Genomic DNA, 22,915 nt, shown 5'->3' on the forward strand with positions numbered 1-22,915 from the left:
TTCCCTAAGGGCGTCTGTCATCCCAGCCTCCGACTGAGAGCGCCCAGCCAGTAAGCATGCTGCTTGATAAAGCTAGAATAGAGGTGGCAAAGCAGAATGGTTCTGCTAATCTCTGGGAAAGTGGACACAGGACCTGTGTTAACATGGATGAAATAAGAGGCTTACACAAATGTGTAAATACGGCAGCAGTAGCCTTCTCCCTAGGCCTCACTCTGACTGCTGTGGTAATTGAAATAATGGTGGTGCTTCTGGTTTTGATATGGAGAAGTGACTCATGGTAGCATGTCTGCAGAGGTCAGTGCTACTTGGGGAAAGGAGAAAATTCTCTCTCTCTCTCTCTCTCTCTCTCTCTCTCTCTGTGTCTGTCTGTTTCTTTCTCTCTCAACATATTTCGGCCTGGTTTGGTCGATAGATTCGACACAGCCAGAGCAGATCTGTCTAATGGGGAAAGTGGCAAGTTCAAGCCTTTATCTTTGTATAATTTGAGCCTTAAATATTAGTTATAACCCAATCATGAGCAATTGTTCATGTCCCTCTTGGTTACTGCAAGTCTGCCCAGTTTGAATTCACTCCGCTCTAATTTTACATTGGGGAACTTGACTTGTGGCTGGCCGTAAGATACAAAGAACTCACCAGGGGTAGCGCAGCAGCGGCTGTACACACTTCCCCGCCCCACCCAGCACCTGAGCAGAGATTGCTGACCTGGGGCTCCGGTTGGAATATGAACAGTGTTTGCTAGGGATGAGGTTGGGGCAGACCTAGCTCCCTAGCAATCCCAGGCTTCTGGGGGCAGATGCATTGACTGACGGTATGGAAACAAAATAATACCCAGCTCTTATAGCGTTTGTCGTCAGTAGAGTGTGAAGCCCTTCACAGAGCAGGTGGGGAAACTGAGGCACCGAAGGGAAGTGACTTGCCCAAGGTACCCGGCAGGCCGGTGGCAGAGCTGGGAAGAGAACCCAGGTCTCCTGAGTCCAGTCCAGTGCTTTCTTCACTAGGCCCCACTGCCTGCCAATTAACTAAGCTGTCAAGGGCCGTCATTTGCCTTTCAAAATGTTCTTTTCTGGAACCTTTGAAGCCTTAATGCCCTAGGAGCCAAAGCCTGATTATAGCCACTCTGGGATAAAGCCCACGAGCCTCAAGGCAACGGCCAGCTCCGTTATCTGCTACACGCTGGCAGGTCACATTTCACAGACTTGTTTAGGTTAGTCTGGGTGCTTTCCTCCTTGCTGATTGTCCGTATTATTGAGATCTGGTGACTTCAACAGAACCGATCAAAGTACCTTCCTCGGGAACAGCAGGGAAAGCTGTATAACCGCTGTGCGAACGGTTCACTTCTGTTGTCCGTCCAGGCAGTGTAAACTCTAACTTCTAATCTTTGTCCCCTCTTCATGCAGCGTGGAGCGAAACCTAAAAAGGTGGTGCATTTTTTTTGGCAATTCATCTGTACGTCGCAGAATCTCCTGGCCGCATGAAATGCCCCCAAATACATCTCGGCTCATTGTCACTCACTGCTGCTGTGTCTTCCATTGTATGGTCGCATGTTTACTCATTGCATGTGTTCCCCTCCTCCGGCGCCTCGGCTGGCCTTGCTAGTAATCAGAGCCCAAATGCACTGGGGGAAGAGCATTGCTTTATGGGAAAGTATCTGTCACCACTTCTCAGCCTGCCACGCAACCTGGTGGGGAACGTGGCTTCATAAACCAAACGACCTTATTTTTCTTGGGAGTTCTGAGAACTTTCTGCTGTTTCTTCACAGCATCAGGATAAAGCTTTCACACCAGTGCTGAGTGTGAGTTAACTATTTGTACTTGTGAAATGTGCCCATCATATTTCTCTCTGGGTGCATGTATCGAAATTCTTGACATCAACACACGAGTCGGCTTTAGAATCAAAGGCCCAACCCACGTATTGTGATCTCCATCCCGTAGCTTAGGCTGATACGTTAACCTTGGCTTTCACATTCTGCTGCCTTGTTTCCTTCCAACTATTGCTGTAATGGATGTAAATCTCCTGGGTAAAGCACCAACAGCGTGCTCAGAGCTGGGCACAATAGATGTAGGCACATTCCCTGCCCCGTTGAATTTACTGTCTAAAGGGAGAGATGAAAACAGACAGCGATTGCTCTGGATGATCAGAGAGGTGCTGTCACAGGGCATGGTATGGTTTTGAATCAGCGCTACCTGCTTCCAAACTCTGATTTTTTGCTCTCTTGAGACAGTTTTCCCTATTGCTGGGTTTATCTTCTTGGCTATCTATTTCGGATACTTTGCACAAAATATTCCAGTGTCAACCCACCTCCCTTAGCAAACTGATACACATCGGCTAACGGACGTTTTCTTTCTGATTTGAAGACAAGTCACCATTTTGCCTAAATGTAATACTTGTAAAATGACAGCTTTTCCCAAGTCCCTCTTTTTCACACTAACTTTTCTCTCGAAAGAGCCACCTCCCTTACACCCACCCCTATTAGATCCCAGCAGCAGCCAGGGAAAAGAAGGCCAGAAAATCCCAGCAGATCTGTTGTTTGTTTCAAATTGCAGTTGTATCAAAAGGAAAGCTATGTGGATCTCAGCGGAGCTTAGCTGTCTGACTGGGGCATGTTGTAACTTCGACAAGGAAACCCTGCAAAAACTCTAGCCCCCCAGATACTACACTGATGGGCCCATTAGAAATGCCAATGAGAGAGAGTGAGACAGTACCTGCTTGTTGCTGTGAGTGATGGCATGTAGTGCTGCTGCGGATCTTTCACTTCCAGTCTATATAACCCTTCGGCACTTGGGAGGAGAAAGAATGCGAGCCCAGAACTCCGTCTGTCCCTTCCACAGAATGAGCACAAATGGGGAGCAGAGCAGGAGGAGAAGCTGTGCTCCCCTGGAAGTTTGGTGTTCTGTAGTAACTGTTCTAAGCCTCTTTGTTCTGACCAACTCTGTGACCTCTGTCCAGTCTGAAATCTCTGCATGTCTCTGAACTTACTGATCTGCATGCGCTTTGCCCTGTTACTTCACTCTCCTGCTAGCTCTTGTCCCTGCTGTTCTGCATGCTGCTGTTACTCACACCAAGCTCTGGCTTTCCCGGCTCTGTACACTTTCTCTGATGGAAAACCTCTAGTGTGTGTTGATTTTACTTTCCAGTTTTGCCTTACTTCATTGTGAAGATCGCCGCTGGATTGGGTTGGTGGCAGGCATGGTACCATCTGGTCAGGGTATTAATTGTCTCATTCTAAAAGGGGTAATTCTAAGTCAGACCGATACCAGAGAGCCCATGACGCGAGTGGGGTTTCCTCACGAACGTTGTGGGACTAACCCTGGGATGGAAACCAAGATCGGACAGGTATGTCCTAGAACGTCCTCCCAGCCTCAGCTCATTTGTAAAGTTTCTTCTTGCCCTGCTCCTCACAGTTCCATTTTAAGGGTTGAAATCGTCAGTCAACTTGCCAGCTCTTTTCCTTGCGACCACTTTAGTGTCTGGGAATCAAGGTTCTATTTGGTAAAACTACTAATGCCTAAAAAGAAATAACCTTATTAGTAGGCAAATCCGTATTAATGAGATTAGGTAGCTCTTTGCAGTGCATGGTACATGTTGGACTTTAATCGGTTTAAAAGCTGTTTCCTCCTGCTCTATTTTGGGTGGCAGATGGCCCCAGTCCTCCGAGATTGGCCACCTCTTAAACTGGGACAAAGAGCAAATACAAATAATCAGCCCTCTTCCACTCTCTGCCTGCCATCTGGAGCCAGGTATTCAGCAGGGAGGGTGGAATAGGCAGCCTCTTGCCTCAGGGGTGTTGCCTCTCCATGACCTTCAGAGAGTAACACTAACTCCACCCTGGCCTCCATTGGAGTCAGAGTGACTCTTCTCGAGGGCTCCCAATTGCCTATTTCTCTCAAGGATTGAGACAGCTGCTGTTTCCACATGACACCTCAAGGAACTTCTGCTGTGCCTTTGGGTCGGTTTCCTTTAAGGCCTGCATACTGGGTGCAGGGGGAGGCCAGGAGCTTCTTGCTCGTAACGGTGGAGCAGTGCAGTAGCACAAAGTCTTACAGAGCAATGAAGTTCATATTCCTCCCCAAAGGTATCCGCTGCTCGTGTCATTCTGCATTCATCCCGCCAGAGATGCCAAGAGCAGGCGTTGTGAATCTGCTGAGGGGAGCACTTGATGTTTCGGCCCATGCTGCACTTGCACGAGTAAAGAACACAGCTGAGTGAACAGCTCACTAGGGAGTGCAACACTGGGAGAGTGCTGAAACCTCCTGCCACCTGCAGTGTGACAGGCTGGTGGAGAAGGGAGAGTAAGCTAGCTGTTTTAAAGGCAGCAAGATGGCCATTCTCTCCAGTTTTGGAATGAAATTACAGCTCTCACAATCCTCTGTTCATTGCTACAGTGCTGTCTGGCATAGCAGTTACTGTGTAGAGAGCAAGTCCCGCCTCAAATACCTGGGACTGGCCCCCTCACTGAAATGTCAGCCTTGCAGTGGAATAGTAGCACGTAACAGCTGCAAAGACTGACATCTGAGGGGTTAAATGAGCAAAAAGCTTGACCCCTTTCTGTCTTAACCCAAACCTGTAGGTATCTGCCTTGGACGTATGCGTAGCTCAGCCTGGAGTCGTGTCCACCAGGGAGTGGTGGAAAAGCCATTCATTTATGTACAGGTTGGCACAAGGCCCCATGAGCTTGGCAGTTTAGGTTGTGGTGAGGTTGGAAGCAGGGATCCAGGAGCCTTTCTGCTCCCATGTGCTGAGAAGCTCCGGTCAGATGTGAGTAATCAACGTCGCCATTTTAGTGAGACCAGCCTCAGGAACCAGCTTTTTTCTTCCTTGAGGAGACAAGGTTTTTAAGCTCTGAGATGTTCCAAGGTGCAGTTCATTTAAGGAGACTGACCCCAATCAGTAATGGGGAGAGGTGCCTGAGGTTCCCTAAGCAACTTGGTGAATAGCAATGGGCAGCCGAAGATGGTTGTGGTGGGCACTGCCCTACTCTGTTTTCCATGAGATACAGCCTGACCTCTGCTGAAAAAGATGGGCAGTGTCCTGTTCCCACACTCAGGGGTCCCAGCCTCCCCGGACAGTGGCTTTGGAGAGTTCACGTGTGGGATTATGGGCAGCTGCATGGAACGCCCAGGCTGGTGCGTAGTGTCCTGTTGACTCAGATATAGCCAATTGTTTGACTACATGTTCTTAATGTTCAGGACCAAATAACCGAACTTAGTCCAATGTATAAAGATAAAGCAGTACAGTGCGAGAAGGAGACACACTCTCCTTCTGGGAAGCAAATTCTCGCTGTGTGTTCACCTTACACAGGTGTGCTTCAAAGATGCGCATTTCAGCTACTAGTATTTACGGTGTGATTTTTATAAGTTACAAGACTCTTTACACGTCACTTTAAGTTTGTCCCACTACTTTGTGCCACCTTTGTCCTTGGTGCCTCCCTGTACTTTCTCATGTCTCCGTTTTGAATGCTACATTCCAAGCGTTGATGAGCCAGGAAAGCATTTGGTAACTGTACTTGGTACAAAGTATTGTCGGAGAAAAACTGAGTTCTCATGTGTCTTTGCTTTGGTACGTTTCCAGTTTTCGAACACTGAAGCTGACTCTAGCTTTGCAAAGCATTGTGGGATGCTCTGGAGGATGGCGTGGACTGCACTCTCAGCAAGTTTGCAGATGACACTAAACTGGGAGGCGTGGTAGATAGGCTGGAGAGTAGGGATAGGATACAGAGGGACCTAGACAAATTAGAGGATTGGGCCAAAGAAACCTGATGAGGTTCAACAAGGACAAGTGCAGAGTCCTGCACTTAGGATGGAAGAATCCCATTCACTGTTACAGACTAGGGACCGAATGGCTAGGAAGCAGTTCTGCAGAAAAGGACCTGGGGGTTACAGTGGGTGAGAAGCTGGATATGAGTCAACAGTGTGCCCTTGTTGCCAAGAAGGCTAATGGCATTGTGGGCTGTATAAGTAGGTGCATTGCCAGCAGATCGAGGGACGTGATCGTTCCCCTCTATTCAACATTGGTGAGGCCTCATCTGGAGTACTGTGTCCAGTTTTGGGCCCCACACTACAAGAAGGATGTGGAAAAATTGGAAAGAGTCCAGCGGAGGGCAACAAAAATGATTAGAGGGCTAGAACACATGACTTATGAGTAGAGGCTGAGGGAACTGGGATTGTTTAGTCTGCAGAAGAGAAGAATGAGGGGGGATTTGATAGCTGCTTTCAACTACTTGAAAGGGGGTTCCAAAGAGGATGGATCTAGACTGTTCTCAGTGGTACCTGATGACAGAACAAGGAGTAATGGTGTCAAGTTGCAGTTGGGGAGGTTTAGGTTGGATATTAGGAAAAACTTTTTCACTAGGAGGGTGGTGAAGCACTGGAATGGGTTACCTAGGGAGGTGGTGGAATCTCCTTCCTTAGAGGTTTTTAAGGCCCGGCTTGACAAAGCCTTGGCTGGGATGATTTAGTTGGGGATTGGTCCTGCTTTGAGCAGGGGGTTGGACTAGATGACCTCCTGAGGTCCCTTCCAACCCTGATTCTATGATTCTATGCTTGACATGGGTGAACAGAATTGTGGAAAGAGGGTAATACATTCAGTTAATATTAATTCCCAGCACCCATATACATAATGTGTACTATGTTAATACCATGCACGTAATACCTATTAATGTGTATACTACACCTAACATATATGTATGGACTAACAGTACCACTCTACCACATTTCTGTGCTCAGAACAGGGAGCTGGCTCTTGGGGACAAAAGAGACTCCTCCTTGCCCCTCGTGCTGTACAGAGAGGCAGAAGATGCTGGGTTGTTAATATAGATAGGAGAACTAAATGGGACAGTTTAGCTGAAGGTTGGGCCGATACACTGCCCAGAGTTATAAATTAGCCAACCAGGGGAGCTGCCTGACTGGCTAGCGGGTTCCGAGCTGAAAAGAGACAGGGCAGCAGTCAGTCACAGTCGCAATGGGCAGATTGTGGCTGGCAGAGTTGTCTGGAGCTGAAACCGAGGGCCTGTTCCATCTGATCCTGGAAGTTTGAGGCCCTTGTGAGGGGAGCGTAGCCAGCTAGTGCTTTGTCCATTTTATACCACAGCTGAACGGAGACAATGAAAAACTTTGTTTCTAGGGAGCATTATTGGGAGGAGTTGATTCAGTGATTCGTCAAACAGTTTGTGTCTGCCCCATAGCAGGTGCCTTGGAGCCAGTTTGTTCCCTGCCGTTATTTTAGCCTAGCTTTATAATTCTCTGTATGTAGAATCTACCCAAGCTTCGTCCTGTGACCTATAGAAGCAGCCCCATTGCTTGCACCATCCCAGAGACCATTCAGCTATCAGCATAACATTCAGTGCTCTGGGACTCATTTTTAAGGGTTGTATTCTGAGCCCAAGTACAAAAGATTCATAACAAACAGGCCTCCCTCGTCTCTCATGCATTCAGCAGCTGCTGCTACTTTGTCCATCTCCTGTTACATCTCTTGTTCCACTACTTCCCGCAGTGTCCACTCCTGGGGCGTCTCTTGGGAGTTTGTGTACTGTACTAATGGCTCCGTTTCTTGAGCAGATGCGCCTGCTTTGTCCTTGAGAGGGACCAGGTGCATGTCTGCTTACGGATGGCCTGAATTTTGGTTTTCTTTAAAGAAAATGGAACGACCCAAGCCCAATTACATTTTGTAAATGAAAGAAGAATCAGATGATCCTTCTGAAGTGTGTGTTTCTCATCTGGATTGCAGGGTGGACATGTCAGTTTTCCTGAGCCTTTTTGTGGGAGGGGGCGGAGTGGATCCTGTGCACTTGAGAACTCTTCTTTCACAGTGGGAAATATTTCTCTCGCCCGGTCAATAAGCTGTGATGACCACGTGTAATTTCTCTAAGGACTGAGCACTGTGACTTGCTGGCAGTATCTTTGGTGCAGGAGCAAGACTACTTCAGTATTAATCGGGGTGAAAGCTGCTGAGTCCCGCAGGAGCAGTAGATGGTGGAACAAGCCGGTAGTTGCTGTTTTTTGTTGCGAGTGTGTACCGGAGTTCTCACTCAGCCGGGCCGTTCGAGTAGTGGCCTGGCAGCAGCTCCTTCGTTAAAGACACAGAAGTAAAGCATGTATCGGGCCTGCTGCCCAGAGGAGTTGGGAAGGGCTAAATGTCTTAGTTTATGTACTGGCGCCATGAGCCCTTTATTGCTTCCTCTGACCATGAAATCAGTCACTTTTCAGTGCGTACCTGCCATCCAGCTCTGAGAGCGCTTATTTACTGGACAGTGTTGATCAGCTGTCTCACCTTTTTAATTGTGAATTGTTCCATTTAAGAACCAGTGTGTTTTCTCCTCTGTAGCTTTACCTAGTTAGTAATTGTCTCAGGACTAATGTATTTGTAAAAGATGCTGCCAGTACCCCAGTGACACAGACACTACTTTGGACAGGTGCACATATCTTCCAGCTTTCTAAAATCAGGCACCTGTATTAGAAAAGGCGTTGAGTCATTCGATGGCCTTTCCACTTCTCATAAGATCCCTGTCAGCTTTTGGGTGACTCAGTGAACGCTGTGCTGTGCACACTGCCAAGTAAGGGGCGTACGACAAGCGGCCCTCAGTTGCCTTTGGCTAGTAGACAGACCTTATTCCAGAGGAGTGTTGGGCACTACTTGGGTAAAATTGCAAACTAAAGCTATTATCTAAACTGAGAATGTGGCAACACGCTAATGTAAATAGAGATTCTCTGGAGCTGTTAGTGCCGTCAAAGTCCATTCCAGGAGTCTTTCTCTGTGGGCTTGCATACAGCGGCATGGCTGTGCCACCCCAGCTGCGGTGCTGTAGCACTGCCTACACCAGCGGGAGGGATTCTCCCATCGGCATAGGGAATCCACCTCCCCGAGAGCCGGAAGCTAGATGGATGGAAGAATTCTGGCATCGACCAAGTGCTGTCTACATGGGGACTTAGGTCGGCTTAACTACACCGCGTGGGGGGGTGGATTTTTCACACCCCTGGCCAATGTAGTTAAACCAACTTAACTTTCTAGTGTAAACCAGGCCTGTGTATGGCCAGTGTATAGCAGACAATCGTCTTCACTGCAATACACACAAATAGCATAGTGTACATCTAAACTCTGCCAATGGCACATTCCCAAGAATGCCATTTAGAAAACAAGGTTGCTATGGCTGTGCCGGTCCCAGGGTATCGAGACACAAGGCGGGGGAGGGAATATCGTCTATTGGACTGACTTCCGTTGGTGAGAGAGACGAGCTTTCGAGCTACACCGAGCTCTTCCTCAGGTCTGGGAAACGTCCTCAGTGTGTGGCACTTGTACGCTGGTGTGTGTTACCGGGGTCCCCCACGCCATTTGTTCAGACTGATTGGTGTGGGTAGAACTGCACAATAAAGGCAAACTCCGGAGTGTTCTGCTATAACTGTGTGGGTAAAAGTGAGTGAAAGGTTCATAAATAAATCCCTGTGGAAACGGCGTCCGTTCGCTGGCTGTGGCTGGCTCTAAGAGCACTCACAGAAAGGTGGAGAGAGACTTGCACTTAGACATGGACTGTGGTTCTGCTCAGCTGGCATGCTCCATTTCTGGGTATCCAGTCTGGGGTTGACCCTTCCTTTGTCAAATAATTGTGATGTCTGTTTCAGTTCTCTGCCTCTTAAACACTCCGGCACACCCCACTCTGCATGGCCTCCAGGGAGCGCTGGGCTCCTTTCCATAGCACTGTGAAGGCCTTGACTCTGAAATCCTCTCTCTTGAATGATTTCTGCAGCTCTGTTCTTGCTGTGCATCAGTGTCGCAGCTCTTAGAGGTTTGTTCTCAGTGCTCCTTTCTGGTGCTCTGCTGCTTCAATGGATTTTTTGGTTGGTTGGTTGTTCATCCTTTAAGCGGACGCCTAAAACAGGTCCCACCCCTGGGAACTGTGGTGCCTGTGTTGATTTGGATTCAGCTTCCCATTAGGTTCAGCAGATCTGCTTTGTCAGGTGTCTGAGAGCCTCGCTGCTCATATCGATGTACTGAGCTGCTGTTTCTCTGACATGGCTCTGCTGAGACCTCCCATGTTTGATATTGCCCTGGAGGCAGCGCCAACTGCCATCAGATGTACATCTGCAGAAGCCCGACTCCAGGCAGCTCCAAACTGAAGAATTCAAGAGCTCTGACTACAGCGCATGATCAGAGCCTGATCCATCAGGTTAATCCCAGAGACAGAAGTGCCACATTTAACGTGCAGCTCCGAGGATCCTGCATTGAGATGTGTGCTGGAAGTTGGCTTTGCTGGCTTAACGTGGCCAACAAAATTTAGTTGCAGAGATCTTCAGAACCACATGCTCTAAGGGTTTTGGTGCCAGCTGGGGTAGCTGTTGCTGTGTTGCCACTGGCAGTTGACCCTTCCTGACCCACCCTGGGGTGTCAATAAGCAGAGGTATTTTCTTGAGGACTATCGCTACCTTTTGGACACTGAGGACACACAGGATTTGCTAAAGGTCAAATACATATCCACAGCAGCAAACAAGTGATTGTGATCTGGAGAATCCAGCCTTCTCGCCACGTTTAAAGCAGCTTGCGAGAACCGCTGGATTGAGTTAATTCTTTTTGGTTCACTCAGGGAATTCTTAAGGGCCAGAGTAGCTAGGTCAAGATCAGCCTTGCCATAGAACTGCTCTTGCCTTTGTAGCCTATTCTTGAGGAGTAGCTGAAAGTGTGGAGGACGCCTGACGCCTCCCGCCTCTCTCCTCGTCCCAGGGAGTAGAAAACCAGGATATCTTACGCTGGGGATGCTGCCATCTCCCACCCTCTTTCCTGCATAAGAACATAGTGGTTGGGGTAGCAATGCCCAGGGGTAAGATTGGCCAAACTTCACTTTAGTACTGCCGGGATTTGTGAGCTGCTCCTTTGCAGGTTCTGGATACCAGGTTCTGTAGCAAAAGGCAGGTCTAGCTATGGAACAGAGCTTTCACCACCGCCAGATAATACATGCTTTAATATAAAGGCATTGCCATGGCCAACATCAAGTCTGTGATGCTGTTGATGTAGTGTGGAGAGCTGCTGCCTCAAAATAGATGCCCAGAAAGACTCTGGTCTTTATCCAGATTCCACAGAGATCCAGAAAAGCTCGAGTACCTTCAGCGTGTTGAAGAGACCCTGTCTGGAGATCATCCAGAGAGCACTTTATGGAAGGTGATGCTGACTGAACCCACCTGATGTTTCCTTGCTCCTCCACCTCCTGCTGGGGGAAGTGAAAGGAACCTGCCCATAAAGTATCACCCTCTTATCCACCCTGCAGGGCAGGAACAGAAGGGGCCTACGCCCCTGGCTAACTGATTGGCATGTGCAGTGGGCTCCCACGTCCCATTAGCCCCTGCGATGTAGCATTGCTGAAGGTTCTGACCCTGTACCAGGAAGTATGGGTAAGTAGCCTGATGGATGCACTTGGCCACCTGCCAGGAGCCAGATGGCTGTATCTAAATTGCGCAGGACAGATGACCACAGAGAAGCAGCCTATGGAAACCATAAGCCCAAGCCTGCAATACCACATCTTGAGCTGAGCGTGTAGCCGTGTTACGTCCTGGGATCTCTAACTTGTGTCTGCCTCCATATTATGATGATGCTGTAGGCAGCTAGTATGGGTTCTGGGCTTGAAGACATCCATTATCTATAATGCTGCTAGAGGAAAATGTTTTGAATAATTAAACAGAAATCCCCTCTTCTTGCTAAGGTGTTCTCGCTCTGTAAATTGTTGCCAGAAAGCAGATTTCTGAAAAATATGGTCGTGTTCTGTGTGTATCTAATCCAGCTTGGAACCAAGGCATGCTCCTTTGCGAGAAGCCGACAAGCTGCTTCTCTGCTCTGTCATCTCTATCACGTGCTATAGAGTCTACCAATGAATGAAGTCCGAGTCCCCGAAGGACCTGTCTGTGCTCTCCATTGGTACTCGTCAGGGGTTTTAGGCATTGCAGCTGCTTCCCAAGAGGAAGACACAATCTCTGGCCTGGCAATTTAGTGTTTCAGATCTAAATTGACGCTTGGCAGCAAAATGGTGACACAATAGGCCTGCATTGTTAGAAATACTCTCCATTTTCTGTACCTCAGACTTTAACCAAGCTCTGCATCGTTTATTTTCTTCCCAGGACTTGCATGGCAAGGGATGTGCACAGAGCCAGACGGACTCTGGTCCAGGGTGCTTAAAGTGAAAAAGTCAGTTCAAGACTGACAGAGTGCTATGGGCTTTATCTGTACTGTATTGTCCAAAAGAGATTCACAGTTGCCCTGTTCAGTGTCAGCTGGGCAGATATTAACAAGAAAAGGGGCTTTCTCCCCTGTGGATAGGAGCAGTATTCAGCAATCCATCTCTTGAAACCCAAACTAACTGGGGCTGTGATAGGTGAGCAGCCTGTTATGCTGATCTCCCATTGTCCAAAATCAGTTTTATTTTCTTAATGTGTAACAAACCCCCCAGAATCGGCTTTCCTTTCCCCTTTCCCACCAGTGGTCTTCAACCTCTGGCCCACAGACCCTTGGGAGTCCGCAGACTGTGCCTAAGATTTCCAAAGGGCTCCGCACCTCCCTTTGGAAATCTTTAGGGGGCTGCAAATGAAAAAAGGTTGAAAACCAGCTTTAGGCTATTGCACGGGTTTTGTAGCTGAACCCAGCTCACTTGGTAGTGCTTTTAAATCCACACACGTTTCTGATCCAGTCCCGTTAATGTAATGGACAGATGGGCTGACTGGTCACCATTTTGGTTTTGGGCCATATGTCTGCTGGTCTGTTCAAATAACCTTTCTCATTCGGTCAGCTTCTAAGACACGTCAAAGCTTGATAGGCCAGGGAAGGAGCTTGGAAATGGTGCTTTTCATGCTAAATATATGAATAATTTTCAGAGGGAAAATGTTCTCTTTTTACATCTCAACAAAATTATGAATAAAACCTTGAAATCTGAATGTTGCAGCCCCTGAAAAATACATGGTATGGTAGGAGCATCCAGATGTCGAGTTCGTGTTGTTACCCATTGGTGCCTCTTCCTTGACCCTGTATTGTTGGGGGAAGAGGCAGAGAAGGTGAGGGTAAATTTAATGTAATTTTAAAAAATCTTTTATCAAGGATGTCAGCAGCGTACCCTCTCTCATTTCAAGGGACGCTGTCAAGGTGAGTTTGGCCCCAGTTTGATACCTGTTCTATTGAATCCTTCCGATTCCACCAACATCTTTTACTCCTCAAAATTAATTATAGTAAATGCTGGATAATAAAAGCTCTCACTTCAGGTTAAGGGAGTAACAGCTGATACTGTTGGAATTGCGCTTTCCACGTGTGGCTCTTATTTGTAAGTATAGTTCCCATCCGGTGCTGGGGAATCTCTTGGGATAGTGGATGGAGGGCACAGATTTATTTACATGCGGGGACTTCTTAGACCAGTGTGGGGTGATTTTAACTCATTCACTGCCTGATTTTGAAACCGATACTTTGATACCTGAGGACATTTCCAGTCATCCTGGCATCCCATTAGAAACTCCTAATTTAGATTGTTTTCATTTTAAAATCTATTTTTCCTCCCCCCCTCTCCAAAATGTCCCCCCGCACCCCCAAAAAATTTTTTTGTTGTTGTTTGCCCTCAAACGTCTCATACTTGGTCTCTGGTCCAGAGGAGAAGAACGTCAGACCTTCCTGAAGTGATTAACCAACCCATTTTTTGTTATGAGACGTGGGAAAAAAAAGTTGGTTTCAGTTTTAGAAACCCTTTTTGCTACTCCTATCTGTAGAACCTCAGTCTAGAGTTCACTAGTCCTAGATGAGAACTCCTATCATGGATGCATTGGACAAAGTTCACTTCCCCAGTTTAAAAAGTTATTTCGGGTCAATAATTCCCAGACACATGACATCCGGGATCCAGGACTAAGAATATTTCCTTTATTTTTTTTAAAAAGTGCCTAAGCCCTTATTCTGTAGCATGTTATAATTTTAAAAACTAGAGTTTGTATTTTTCTTGTAAATCAGGGAATTCCTAGGCAGTGTGCCAGTGCTGGCACCACTGCCCTACTTTCCTCCCCCTCTCCTCCTACAGGCTACACACCCTCTTCTTTCACCATTCTTCCATCAGGATTTCCACTACAGGCACCGACAGCTCTGCGCTGGTCAGACTGGTGCTCTGCACACTGGCCTGGGAACCATTATCCCAACCTCCTGCACCTTCCTGCTCCAGGCCCGAGATTTCCTCCTCTGAGCACAGGATTGAGATCCTGCTTTGGCCCTTCACCCTCCCTGCATGAATGAGAGACTGTTCTCTCCAGATACAGCCGAGAGACCCCCCTTTACCCCAATAGCCAGCCTGCCAGCTCCCCAGGCCCTCACACGGGCTAGGACTCTCGTAGGGTCTCTGGCCTGAAGTGGAAGGCTGTTATAACAGGGAGCGGGGGAAGAGGAGATTGATGCCAGGAGGGACAGAAGCCTTAACCTAGAATTTCCAGACTGTTGTAGCTTTTAAATTCATGTTCTACAGCAGGGGTGGGCAAACTTTTTGGCCTGAGAGCCGCATTGGGTTTAGTAAATTGTATGGAGGGCCGGTTAGGGGAGGGGGTCGTGGCCCAGACCCCCGACTTCTGCCCCATCCAACCCCCCCTGTTCCCTGACAGCCCCTCTGGGACCCCTGCCCCATTCACACACACCCATTCCCTGTCCCCTGACTGCCCTCGGACCCCCGCTGCCCCATCCAACCCCTCCTCTCATTCCTGATGCCCTCCCGCCCAGGAACCCTGACCCATCCAACCCCCTGTTCCCCCCCCGACCACCCTGATCCCTATCCACACCCCGACCACCACCCCGAACTCCCCTGCCCACCCCTGCTCCGTGCCCCCTTACCGCGCTGCCTGGAGCACCAGTGGCTGGTGGTGCTACAGACATGCTGGCTGCCTGGAGCCGGAGCTCTGCAGCTGCGCTGCCCCAGGAGCTCGCAGTCCCGCCACCCAAAGCATTGCGCCCGCAGCCGGGCAAGCAAGCTGAGGCTGCAGGGCAGAGGGAACAGTGGGGGAGGGACCGGGGCTAGCCTCCCGGGCCAGGAACTCGGGGGCCGGGCAGGACAGTCCCGCGGGCCGTAGTTTGCTCACCTCTGTTCTACAGCATTAGTGAGGGTTTTGCCTGAGTTTTAAGGGAAGTACGTTCTGGCCTCTCAACAGGTATTAGCTTGGGAATGATAGAAAAATTTAAAGGCGTTAAATTTGAGGTTTAACTTGTCAGTGCACTGAAGCCAGTTTGTTAGTGCTCAGAAACGTCTGCTTAACCGCAGTGTCTCCTGGTGATGGTGGAACAGGTCCTCCTGACCAGGCACTGGTGGCCCTTTGGGGTGAACTCTCAAGGCAGGAGGCTCTCAAGGCTGGTCTCTGATGCGGGTTTCACTGTGGCTTTATTTTTGGCACCCAACTATTCGATTGAATAAACTTAAAAAAAACCAAACTCTTCTTTGCTGTTGCATTTCCTGTGTGCTTGTGAAGCTGGGTGTCTGTATGAGAGAGAGAATGAATGGGGGAGTTGGGAATACAGGAGTAGTATTGGGTGGTGAACTCTCAGTACTATAAGGTGGCTTGTGTGTGTTTGAAATTGCAGAAACTAACAAACTTGCCCCTTGAACCAGTTCGTTAGGCTCTGGTAGATCCAGGGGTTGGTGTGTAGACTGCTCCCAATAGCTAGGAAGGCTGGACTGTGTCATGTGAAGAGATTTGCAAGGGTTCTGCGTGCATGCGTAGATGCTGAGCTGGGCCCATTATTGCTGGAGGAGGGATGAAGAAATGTTCTAATTAGCCAGTGAGACAGCTGAGCCTAAAGTGTTGCTAGGTTACAGAGGAGCACGTTCGTCCCTGTGCATCCCTCCTCCCTGTGGAAGGAAAGCATCAGCTCAATCCCTGGTGCTGTGCCTGGATCCAAGGGCTGCCTAAGAACTTGGAGAGGGGAGGGAAAAATCCATCAGTGATGATGTAATGAGGAGCCCGGGGCGGTGGTTGGAGAGGCCAGCGGAGAAAGGAAGTATGGCCCGTGGCTCCGGCTGCTAGGATGGACCCGCACTCCAGCGCACTAGAGTCTCGCTAATTCACGGCGCCCGTAGCAGTCTGGGTTTCGGGAAGCGGTTGCTGGATTATCAGGGTCAATGGATGGCAGATAAAAAGGAAAAGCTGCAGCCATTTGCAAGCGGTCCTGGGCAGCCTGTGCTTGAGAGAGACTGTCTACCGAGAGCTGCATTGTTGTGATTGAATGTTTTAACGTTCTCTTTCTCTGCCTCCCTCTTTCCCTTTCTCTCTCTCCATCTGTCTTTTCTGCAATGATGAGGCAGGCCCCAACAACACGGAAGGTACAATCCGCTGTAGCCACATGATCATTTCGAACGCTGCTTCTAAACATTTTTTGTTTGGCTCTTTTTTTTTTTTTTTTTTGTTTTTTTTTTTTTTTTTTTTGGTATGTTACGACTGCAGCGCTTTAATTTTGAGTTTCCAACTCAGTTTTGAGGTGTCTCTGGGGAGACAAGCCGGGCGGGTGGGTGTGTAATGACAAAACGATGCAATTGAATTTAATTTGTAGTCTTTCTTTTGAGTTTGTGGTCAAGTCCTTTTTCCATTTCACCTGACAGCCTGGTGTTTGTGTTGCATGCAGTGCCTCTGCAGCTCAAATCAGAGGACAGGGGTTTAGCGTTCCCACTGCTGCTGGAGGATATTGCTGCTTGCTGTATAAAAGTTGCATGCTAATAATAGTTTTTATTTCTCTTCTCTGGCAGTGCTGGCTAATTGACTCTTTTGTTTCTTATTTTTTGCCTGTTAAGAATTTCAAATGATTATTATTATGTGGCTTTCTTGTGTCGAGCTGATATTCTTTCTGTAGGTTACAGTACAGATTCGGATTTTTGTTCTCTGGGTGTCCTTATGTTTGTGTTTTAGCATAATCAGGATCTCCGAGTTTTAAGTTCTAAAGAGCAATTAGTGAGGGTTTGTACCTGATTGTCTAGAAATAAGTTAACAATACAAATAGCCCAAAAGCAAATGTGCACCTTTCCCTGCCACTTTAATTGTTTTGGCTGCAGCAGCCAGAAGGTGTTTTCTTAATTATATTCCAGTAAATGCACCTTGTGTATGGAGCTGGAATCTTAAGCTGACCAAAGGGAGTGACACACTTTCCTGTATGGTGATTTTTTTAAAAGCTCCTTTAAAATCCCCTTCCAAAAGAAAAGTTTTGCAAATGCTAATTCTGTATCGCTCTTGGGAGCAGAAAGATAATGGAGCTGTGGCCAAGTCTGGAAACCACGCTCCATATACATCAATTTCTGGTGATTTGATGGCTGTAGGGCCAGCCTGCATTTCTTCCAGGGAAGTTTTCAAGTCTGCCATCATTACCTGATTTATATGCAGTTTCCCTATATTCAAACTTCCTTTCCTGGTAGGGTTTTTTCTCATTTGATTGCTCTGTATTTGGCTACTTCGGAGAGCGTGAGCAAGCCCTTCATGCACTAGGTCGCTCCGATTCTTGAAGGTGTCGTGTAAAGCTTCTTGTTGTAAGGTCCAGCTACCAACAGTGCACAGAACACGTGACTGTCAGGAATAACCAGGAAGCCATGTAATTATGTTAATGGGGAGCTGTGCAGGTAGTAACATTAATTCCTGCAGGGTTATTCAGCGGCTGAGCATCCTCTGGAGAAGACTTGAGTAATGGACTCCGATGCTGCAGTCGTGAAGTAAAGCGTTTGTGTTCCTAGGATACCTGTCTTCAGCGGCTGCCAGCTCCTATAATGTCCAAGCAGGGCTCACCCATTGGGTGCTGGAAACGCTCACACGAGCTGTATGAGTAGCCTGCGTGGAAACATGCAGTTAAAAAGAGCGTGTGCTCCCATCCTGCACTCAGTATGGAACCGGAGAATTCCAGCTGTATGCTGCTCCTGTGGTTCCAGAGCCCTGGCTCTGGGCCTGTGATAACTTACCAGGAGCCCACTGACCACATCTAGAGGTCTTAAAATGAAGAGTCTTGCAGCTGCCCTCATAGTGAATACACTGGTGCAGCGCACACCTACCTAGAACATTGCTATCTTGATCCAAATTGAGAGCATTCTACTCCAGATGGAATGGTGTGTGTTGGGACCAGTAGGGCCTGGAGGCTGCTCCTTTATATTGAAGAGGAAGGGGACAGGGCAAGGCTGACTTCCTAGGCCGGGCTTTGCTCTTCTAGATGTTGGTAGCTAGCAGGTGGCTTTCCTGATTTCTGCATGCTGGCAGGGACGCTTTCCCAGCCGGTGTGTTTCTATTTTGGGTCCCAGAGACTTCTCTTCCTATTGAATGTGGAACTTGGGGAGGAACAAAGGTTACAGAATGGCATCAAATATTTATTTGCATTATGCAGCACAGTTCAGAACCACCGACTGATGAAATATTCATGGCTGGAATACTTGATACAGAGCTTTCTGAGCTCTTAAGCGGTCCCACAGCCCTTCATTAGGCTGTAACTGGTCAAGTTGGTAGCCCTGTTCTTCTGGCACCTCAGAAAGCTCAGGTATGAGAGACAGGACAGAGGTTCCCAAACATTTTCATAGCAGCGGGTCACTTCTTACGAGAGTACCAGCACCTCTTCTGTTCGTGGCCCTGCAGACCACCTCCCCTTCCACTGGCAAGCCTATCACTTCCCTGTGGTACCTGCAGCCATTGCTTACGTGGAAAATGAGTATCGGGAACGTACGGACTATATTTCCAGGGCTTTATTGGCTGGAAGCGAGCTCGCACCTGTAACTAGCTGGCTCTCTGCAATGCTCCCTAGACCCTGAGGATCGGTCTGCACTTCAGCTGGGAGCGAGCCGCCTAGCCCGGATACAGTCTCACCCTCGTGCGCTAAGATTAGCAGCACGGCTGTTGCAGGTGGGGCTGGAGCTTGGGCTCTCCGCCTAGGGAGTTGAGTGGGCCTGAGAGGCTGAGCTGCAGCCCGACCTCTGCTAACGCTAGCATGCTAGCTCTAGTCCCGCTGGCGTGAGGCTTCCTGCCCGGGCTGCAGTGTAGACAGACCCTGGGGCTCTGGAACGCCTGCCAAAGGGAGGGAAGTTTTTGACTGTATTTTTCTAACATTCGCTAGAAGAAACGAGCAATGTTATACAGGACACACACACGGAGCAGGTCTGCCTAGGCAGCGTCAAGACCAGTCTGTTCTACACCCTGATGAGATCAATGAACCATTGTTATGACCTTCATTTAGAAATGAGCCGTTCCCCCAGTGAATCTTATAGCTGACACCTCGGGCTGTATCATCGTAACAAAGCGAGTTTGGTGGGCTGGGACCAAACCGATAACCTTCCACCCTTAAACTAGGCCTAATAACACGGGGGAAACAGCACAAGGATTAAAAATGCTATTGCCCGCTCTTAGTTGTGTTTCCTTTAATGGGAATGGCAGGGTAATTTTAGTTAGAGCTGCCAGGAGACAGGTTTTGTTAGGATTCTGTATGGTTTAATCTAGGAAAGATGCTCTCAACTTCCTTCATGCCCCAGAAGTGACCATTTCAAGGTTGGTTGATCTGAGATGCTGGTGTATCTTTCAGGGGGCTTCATTAACACCCTCGGGGGTATTTATCGGTAGTATAAATCCATCTGTTGGAACAGGCAGTACTAACATATTTCTTGAATGTGCAAAGTTGGTTGTCAGTTTAAAATATTCCAGCCCTTGGCTTCTAATTTTTGTGAAGTACCAAGAACTCCTTATATCTGCTTCTTGTAAGCCAAGAGGCCCATTCAGCTAGCATTTCCATTGTTGGCGCTGGCTTTTTTGGTGCTAACCGTTCCATAATAGGACAGCAGGAGCCATGTTTGAAGCAACATTTCTCTGACAATAGAGACTCTGTTGAGTTCCTCTTTAACATGCTGTAGTGGCAGCCCAGTGCTTGGCAAGGAGTGAAACACCGGAACATGCCTGGGTTGCTAAATCCCTGAGAAGAGAGGGTTTCTCAGAGCAGGGCCGCTTTATGGAAGCTCTTCTACAGTCTTCCCCCCCGGGGAGGGCCAGAGTTAACAGATAGTTGCATCAGGTTTTGAAAGATTCATTCCACAGAATGGGTTTTCTTGTGGATGTTTTGAGGGACTCAGCTTTTCCAAAGCACTCTGGAAGACCTTACACTGCCCGTCCTCAACATGAAATTAATCTCCGGGTTTTTTAGCATCTACTGCTTGGTGGGAACACTTTCCTGATGAGTGTTCTGCAAAGTAAGAAAACTGCTCTGGAGGATGTAAATCTTTCACGTCTCTGTTAAAAGTAGCAGCTACCCAGAGTTAGACCCTCTGGGAAGTTTTCTTCTGGAATTGTGAGCGAAGTCGGATTTATCCCCAAAGGATGTGCCAGATATCAGGTGTTCGAAGGGATTTGCATTTTACTGTGTCCCTTAGACTATTCTGTACAATTCTGATATTAAAAAGGAAGAGAGGGATTACTAGGAGCCATGTGTTACCTGGTTTACCAAAGTCTTATGTGCGAATGAGACCATCCCCCTCAGGTAAAGATGTGGACCACTGCCTCGCTTAAACTCTGAAGCTTTGTCTTCCTGTCTCTCTCACACAGCCCAGCTGTTTTACAGGGCCTTGCGTTGGCCAGCGCGTCTGTGGTTGTAGCAGCCAGGTAGTTGCCAGTGGGCTTCGTGTGATTAAAGGCCTTGTTCCTAGTGCCAGCCAATGGGAGAAGAGCATGAGGGCTGGTTTCTTTTGACCTGCTCTGGTCCTGCTGACCTTAAGACTTTCTAGTCCATCGTTATACCTTTTAATGGTAAAGGAAAGCAGAGTGTAATGGGCTTTAATGTGCCCCAGTGATAAATGTGTAGGCCATTAAGTGTGACAGAACAGAAGCTCCACCTGTAAGAGTATCTCTTTTCCTTGTCTGATTCGCTCCCAGTAATGGGAGTGACACGGACGGGGAGAATATCCCTTCATGCTGTCCCTGCTACACACTGGCCGAAGAAAGCTGCTCCAAGTTCACTTCTGCCTGGTGTCTTGATTTCTGTTAAATCTTTGTCGACGAGGCACCACAGAATGGGACAGTCCGTGTGTTGCAACCACACAGCAAGGAGGCATAGTGTGAAAAATTCTTAGGTGTGGGGTTGCCAGATTCGTTGTCCTAATCTTGTATCAGCTTCCTTCATACAGAGGACAGGTGCATTAAGCTGAATGGGCCTACCTGCTAACGTGTCACATTTTATTCTTCAGAGCCAAGGGGGAAATGGCATTGCTGCCTTGAAAATGCCTCCGTGTTTGAGGTGACGCTTCACAAATGCAAAGCCTGTGGTGTTGTAACTGAAGGAGTTAGACTCCTCTTGCTCCTGCTTCTCTTTGGGCAGTTAGTGACACTTGAGCTTCAGTAACCTCGTCTTGGAAAAGGGTGTGTGTGAGTGAAATCCAGGCTCCTGCCAGCAGAAGCCTTGAGAACCCTGGGCAGTACAACAACTCAGCAGGGTGCGTCTCTGGCTAAGCCAAGGGAGCCCAAACTTTGCCTTTCTGAGGTCTTTCTAGGAGTCCACTAGATGGATCAGGTTGTGGATGCCCCGAGGGCAGCTGCAAGGACAGCAGGTCTCAGCATGCAGGGCGTCTCCCTTGTCCAAGTAGTCAGGCTTCCTGTCTCATACGGAAGACTTCCTGCTGGGAAGATCTTTGCGGTCCTGCATCTGCATGTTAAAGATAGGGGTGGCCATGGTAGAACTTTGGTGTCTTCAGTGCAAATGACTGAAAGATTTTTCTAGCCTGGGTGTGAGGTGAGCCACATCCGGGTTCTGTTTCACCTGGGACTGTGGTGGGAGCATGGGGGAATGAGCATGTAGACCTGATGCTACGCACACTAATTGCGGTAATGTCTTTTTGTTTCCTTTCCCTTGTTCTTTGCTGCATCTGCTGCTGCTGCCGCTGCTGTCTCTGTATCTCTGTTCCTGTCTTTCCCTGTATGAATGTTTCTCCTACTCTGCCTTCTACTCCTGTTGCCCTCCAGACCACCACCAGGCGGCCCAAGGTGAGAACCAACAGCTGTGGTCAGTGGGCATTGATCATTACTTGAGTGCTAAACTCCAATGTCTGTTTCCTGTGGCCCTTTTCCCGTCCTTTTGTGAAACCTGGGAAAGCTCTACAGATAGAGATGCTTCCCCGGGGTGAATCTACAAGGGTGAAATTGTCATCAAGGCTGTTACTCTCTGCTGTTACCCAGAACTAATTTAACGAATTAGAGCATAAAAATGCCTTGGTGATCCTATTTCCACTTTATGGCCGAAGCTCCCCTCGAGGCGTCCCTGTGGTAACGTTATACCTTGGCTCTCACTGATTGCTGTTTGTTACCTTATGGGGTACTTTGCCGCAGGGGGCTTGAGGTTGTTTGTGGGCGAGGGAGTTTTGAGTAGTCTCTTTTGAGGAGACAGTGACAAAGTCATCCAGGATTTCGTAAGGCTGTGGAGAGAGCCTGCTGTGTGTCACAAAATCTGCTGCTAGCAGTGCAGAGGAGAAGCAGGGTTGCGGGAGACTACAGCTTGGAGACACACCCTCCGGAAGCCTGTGGCTACATGATGATTTGTAAATGGCAAACACTTACTTGGGTTGCAGTGTTGTTGGAGCCATGTTGGTCCCAAGTTATGAGAGAGACGAGGCGGGTGAGGTGGTATCTTTTATTGGACCGACTTGTGTTGGTGAAAGAGTCGAGCTTTCACGCTACACAGAGCTCTTCAGATGACCTAAGAAGAACTCTGTGAAGCTCAAAAGCTTGTCTCTTTCACCAACAGAAATTGGGCAATAAAAGATGTTACCTCATCCACCTCGTCTCTCTAAACAGTTGCATTCTATTTCATGAGGTGGTGGGCTCTGAACATGTCTTTGATTTCATGGGTTGTGTGGGTAACTCCAGGCAGGGAAGATGTATTTATTTGTTCATTCAGTTTATAAAAAGATGTTGTTCCACTGATAGGCTCCCATTCGGTGCTCTGACAATATTGG

At 48.3% G+C, this 22,915-nt stretch overlaps 1 protein-coding gene across 6 annotated transcripts in view; it reads left to right on the top strand.

Annotated features, from left to right (window-relative positions):
- Positions 1-22,915, top strand: part of DCTN1 (dynactin subunit 1) — a 117,431-nt gene that overhangs the window by 62,245 nt on the left and 32,271 nt on the right. Inside the window, exons 5-7 of one of the 6 annotated variants that reach the window (XM_026658602.1) lie at positions 1,398-1,418; positions 16,277-16,294; positions 21,927-21,947. The exons of the other annotated variants lie outside the window; for them this stretch is intronic. Of the exons in view, the coding sequence (XP_026514387.1) occupies positions 1,398-1,418; positions 16,277-16,294; positions 21,927-21,947 (60 nt within the window). The remainder of the gene's footprint in view (positions 1-1,397; positions 1,419-16,276; positions 16,295-21,926; positions 21,948-22,915) is intronic. 6 annotated transcript variants of the gene reach the window in all.

This window comes from Terrapene carolina, unplaced genomic scaffold (genome assembly GCF_002925995.2).
Source record: "Terrapene carolina triunguis isolate 2854851 unplaced genomic scaffold, T_m_triunguis-2.0 Scaffold473, whole genome shotgun sequence".
In the NCBI taxonomy this organism is placed as follows: Eukaryota; Metazoa; Chordata; order Testudines; family Emydidae; genus Terrapene; species Terrapene triunguis.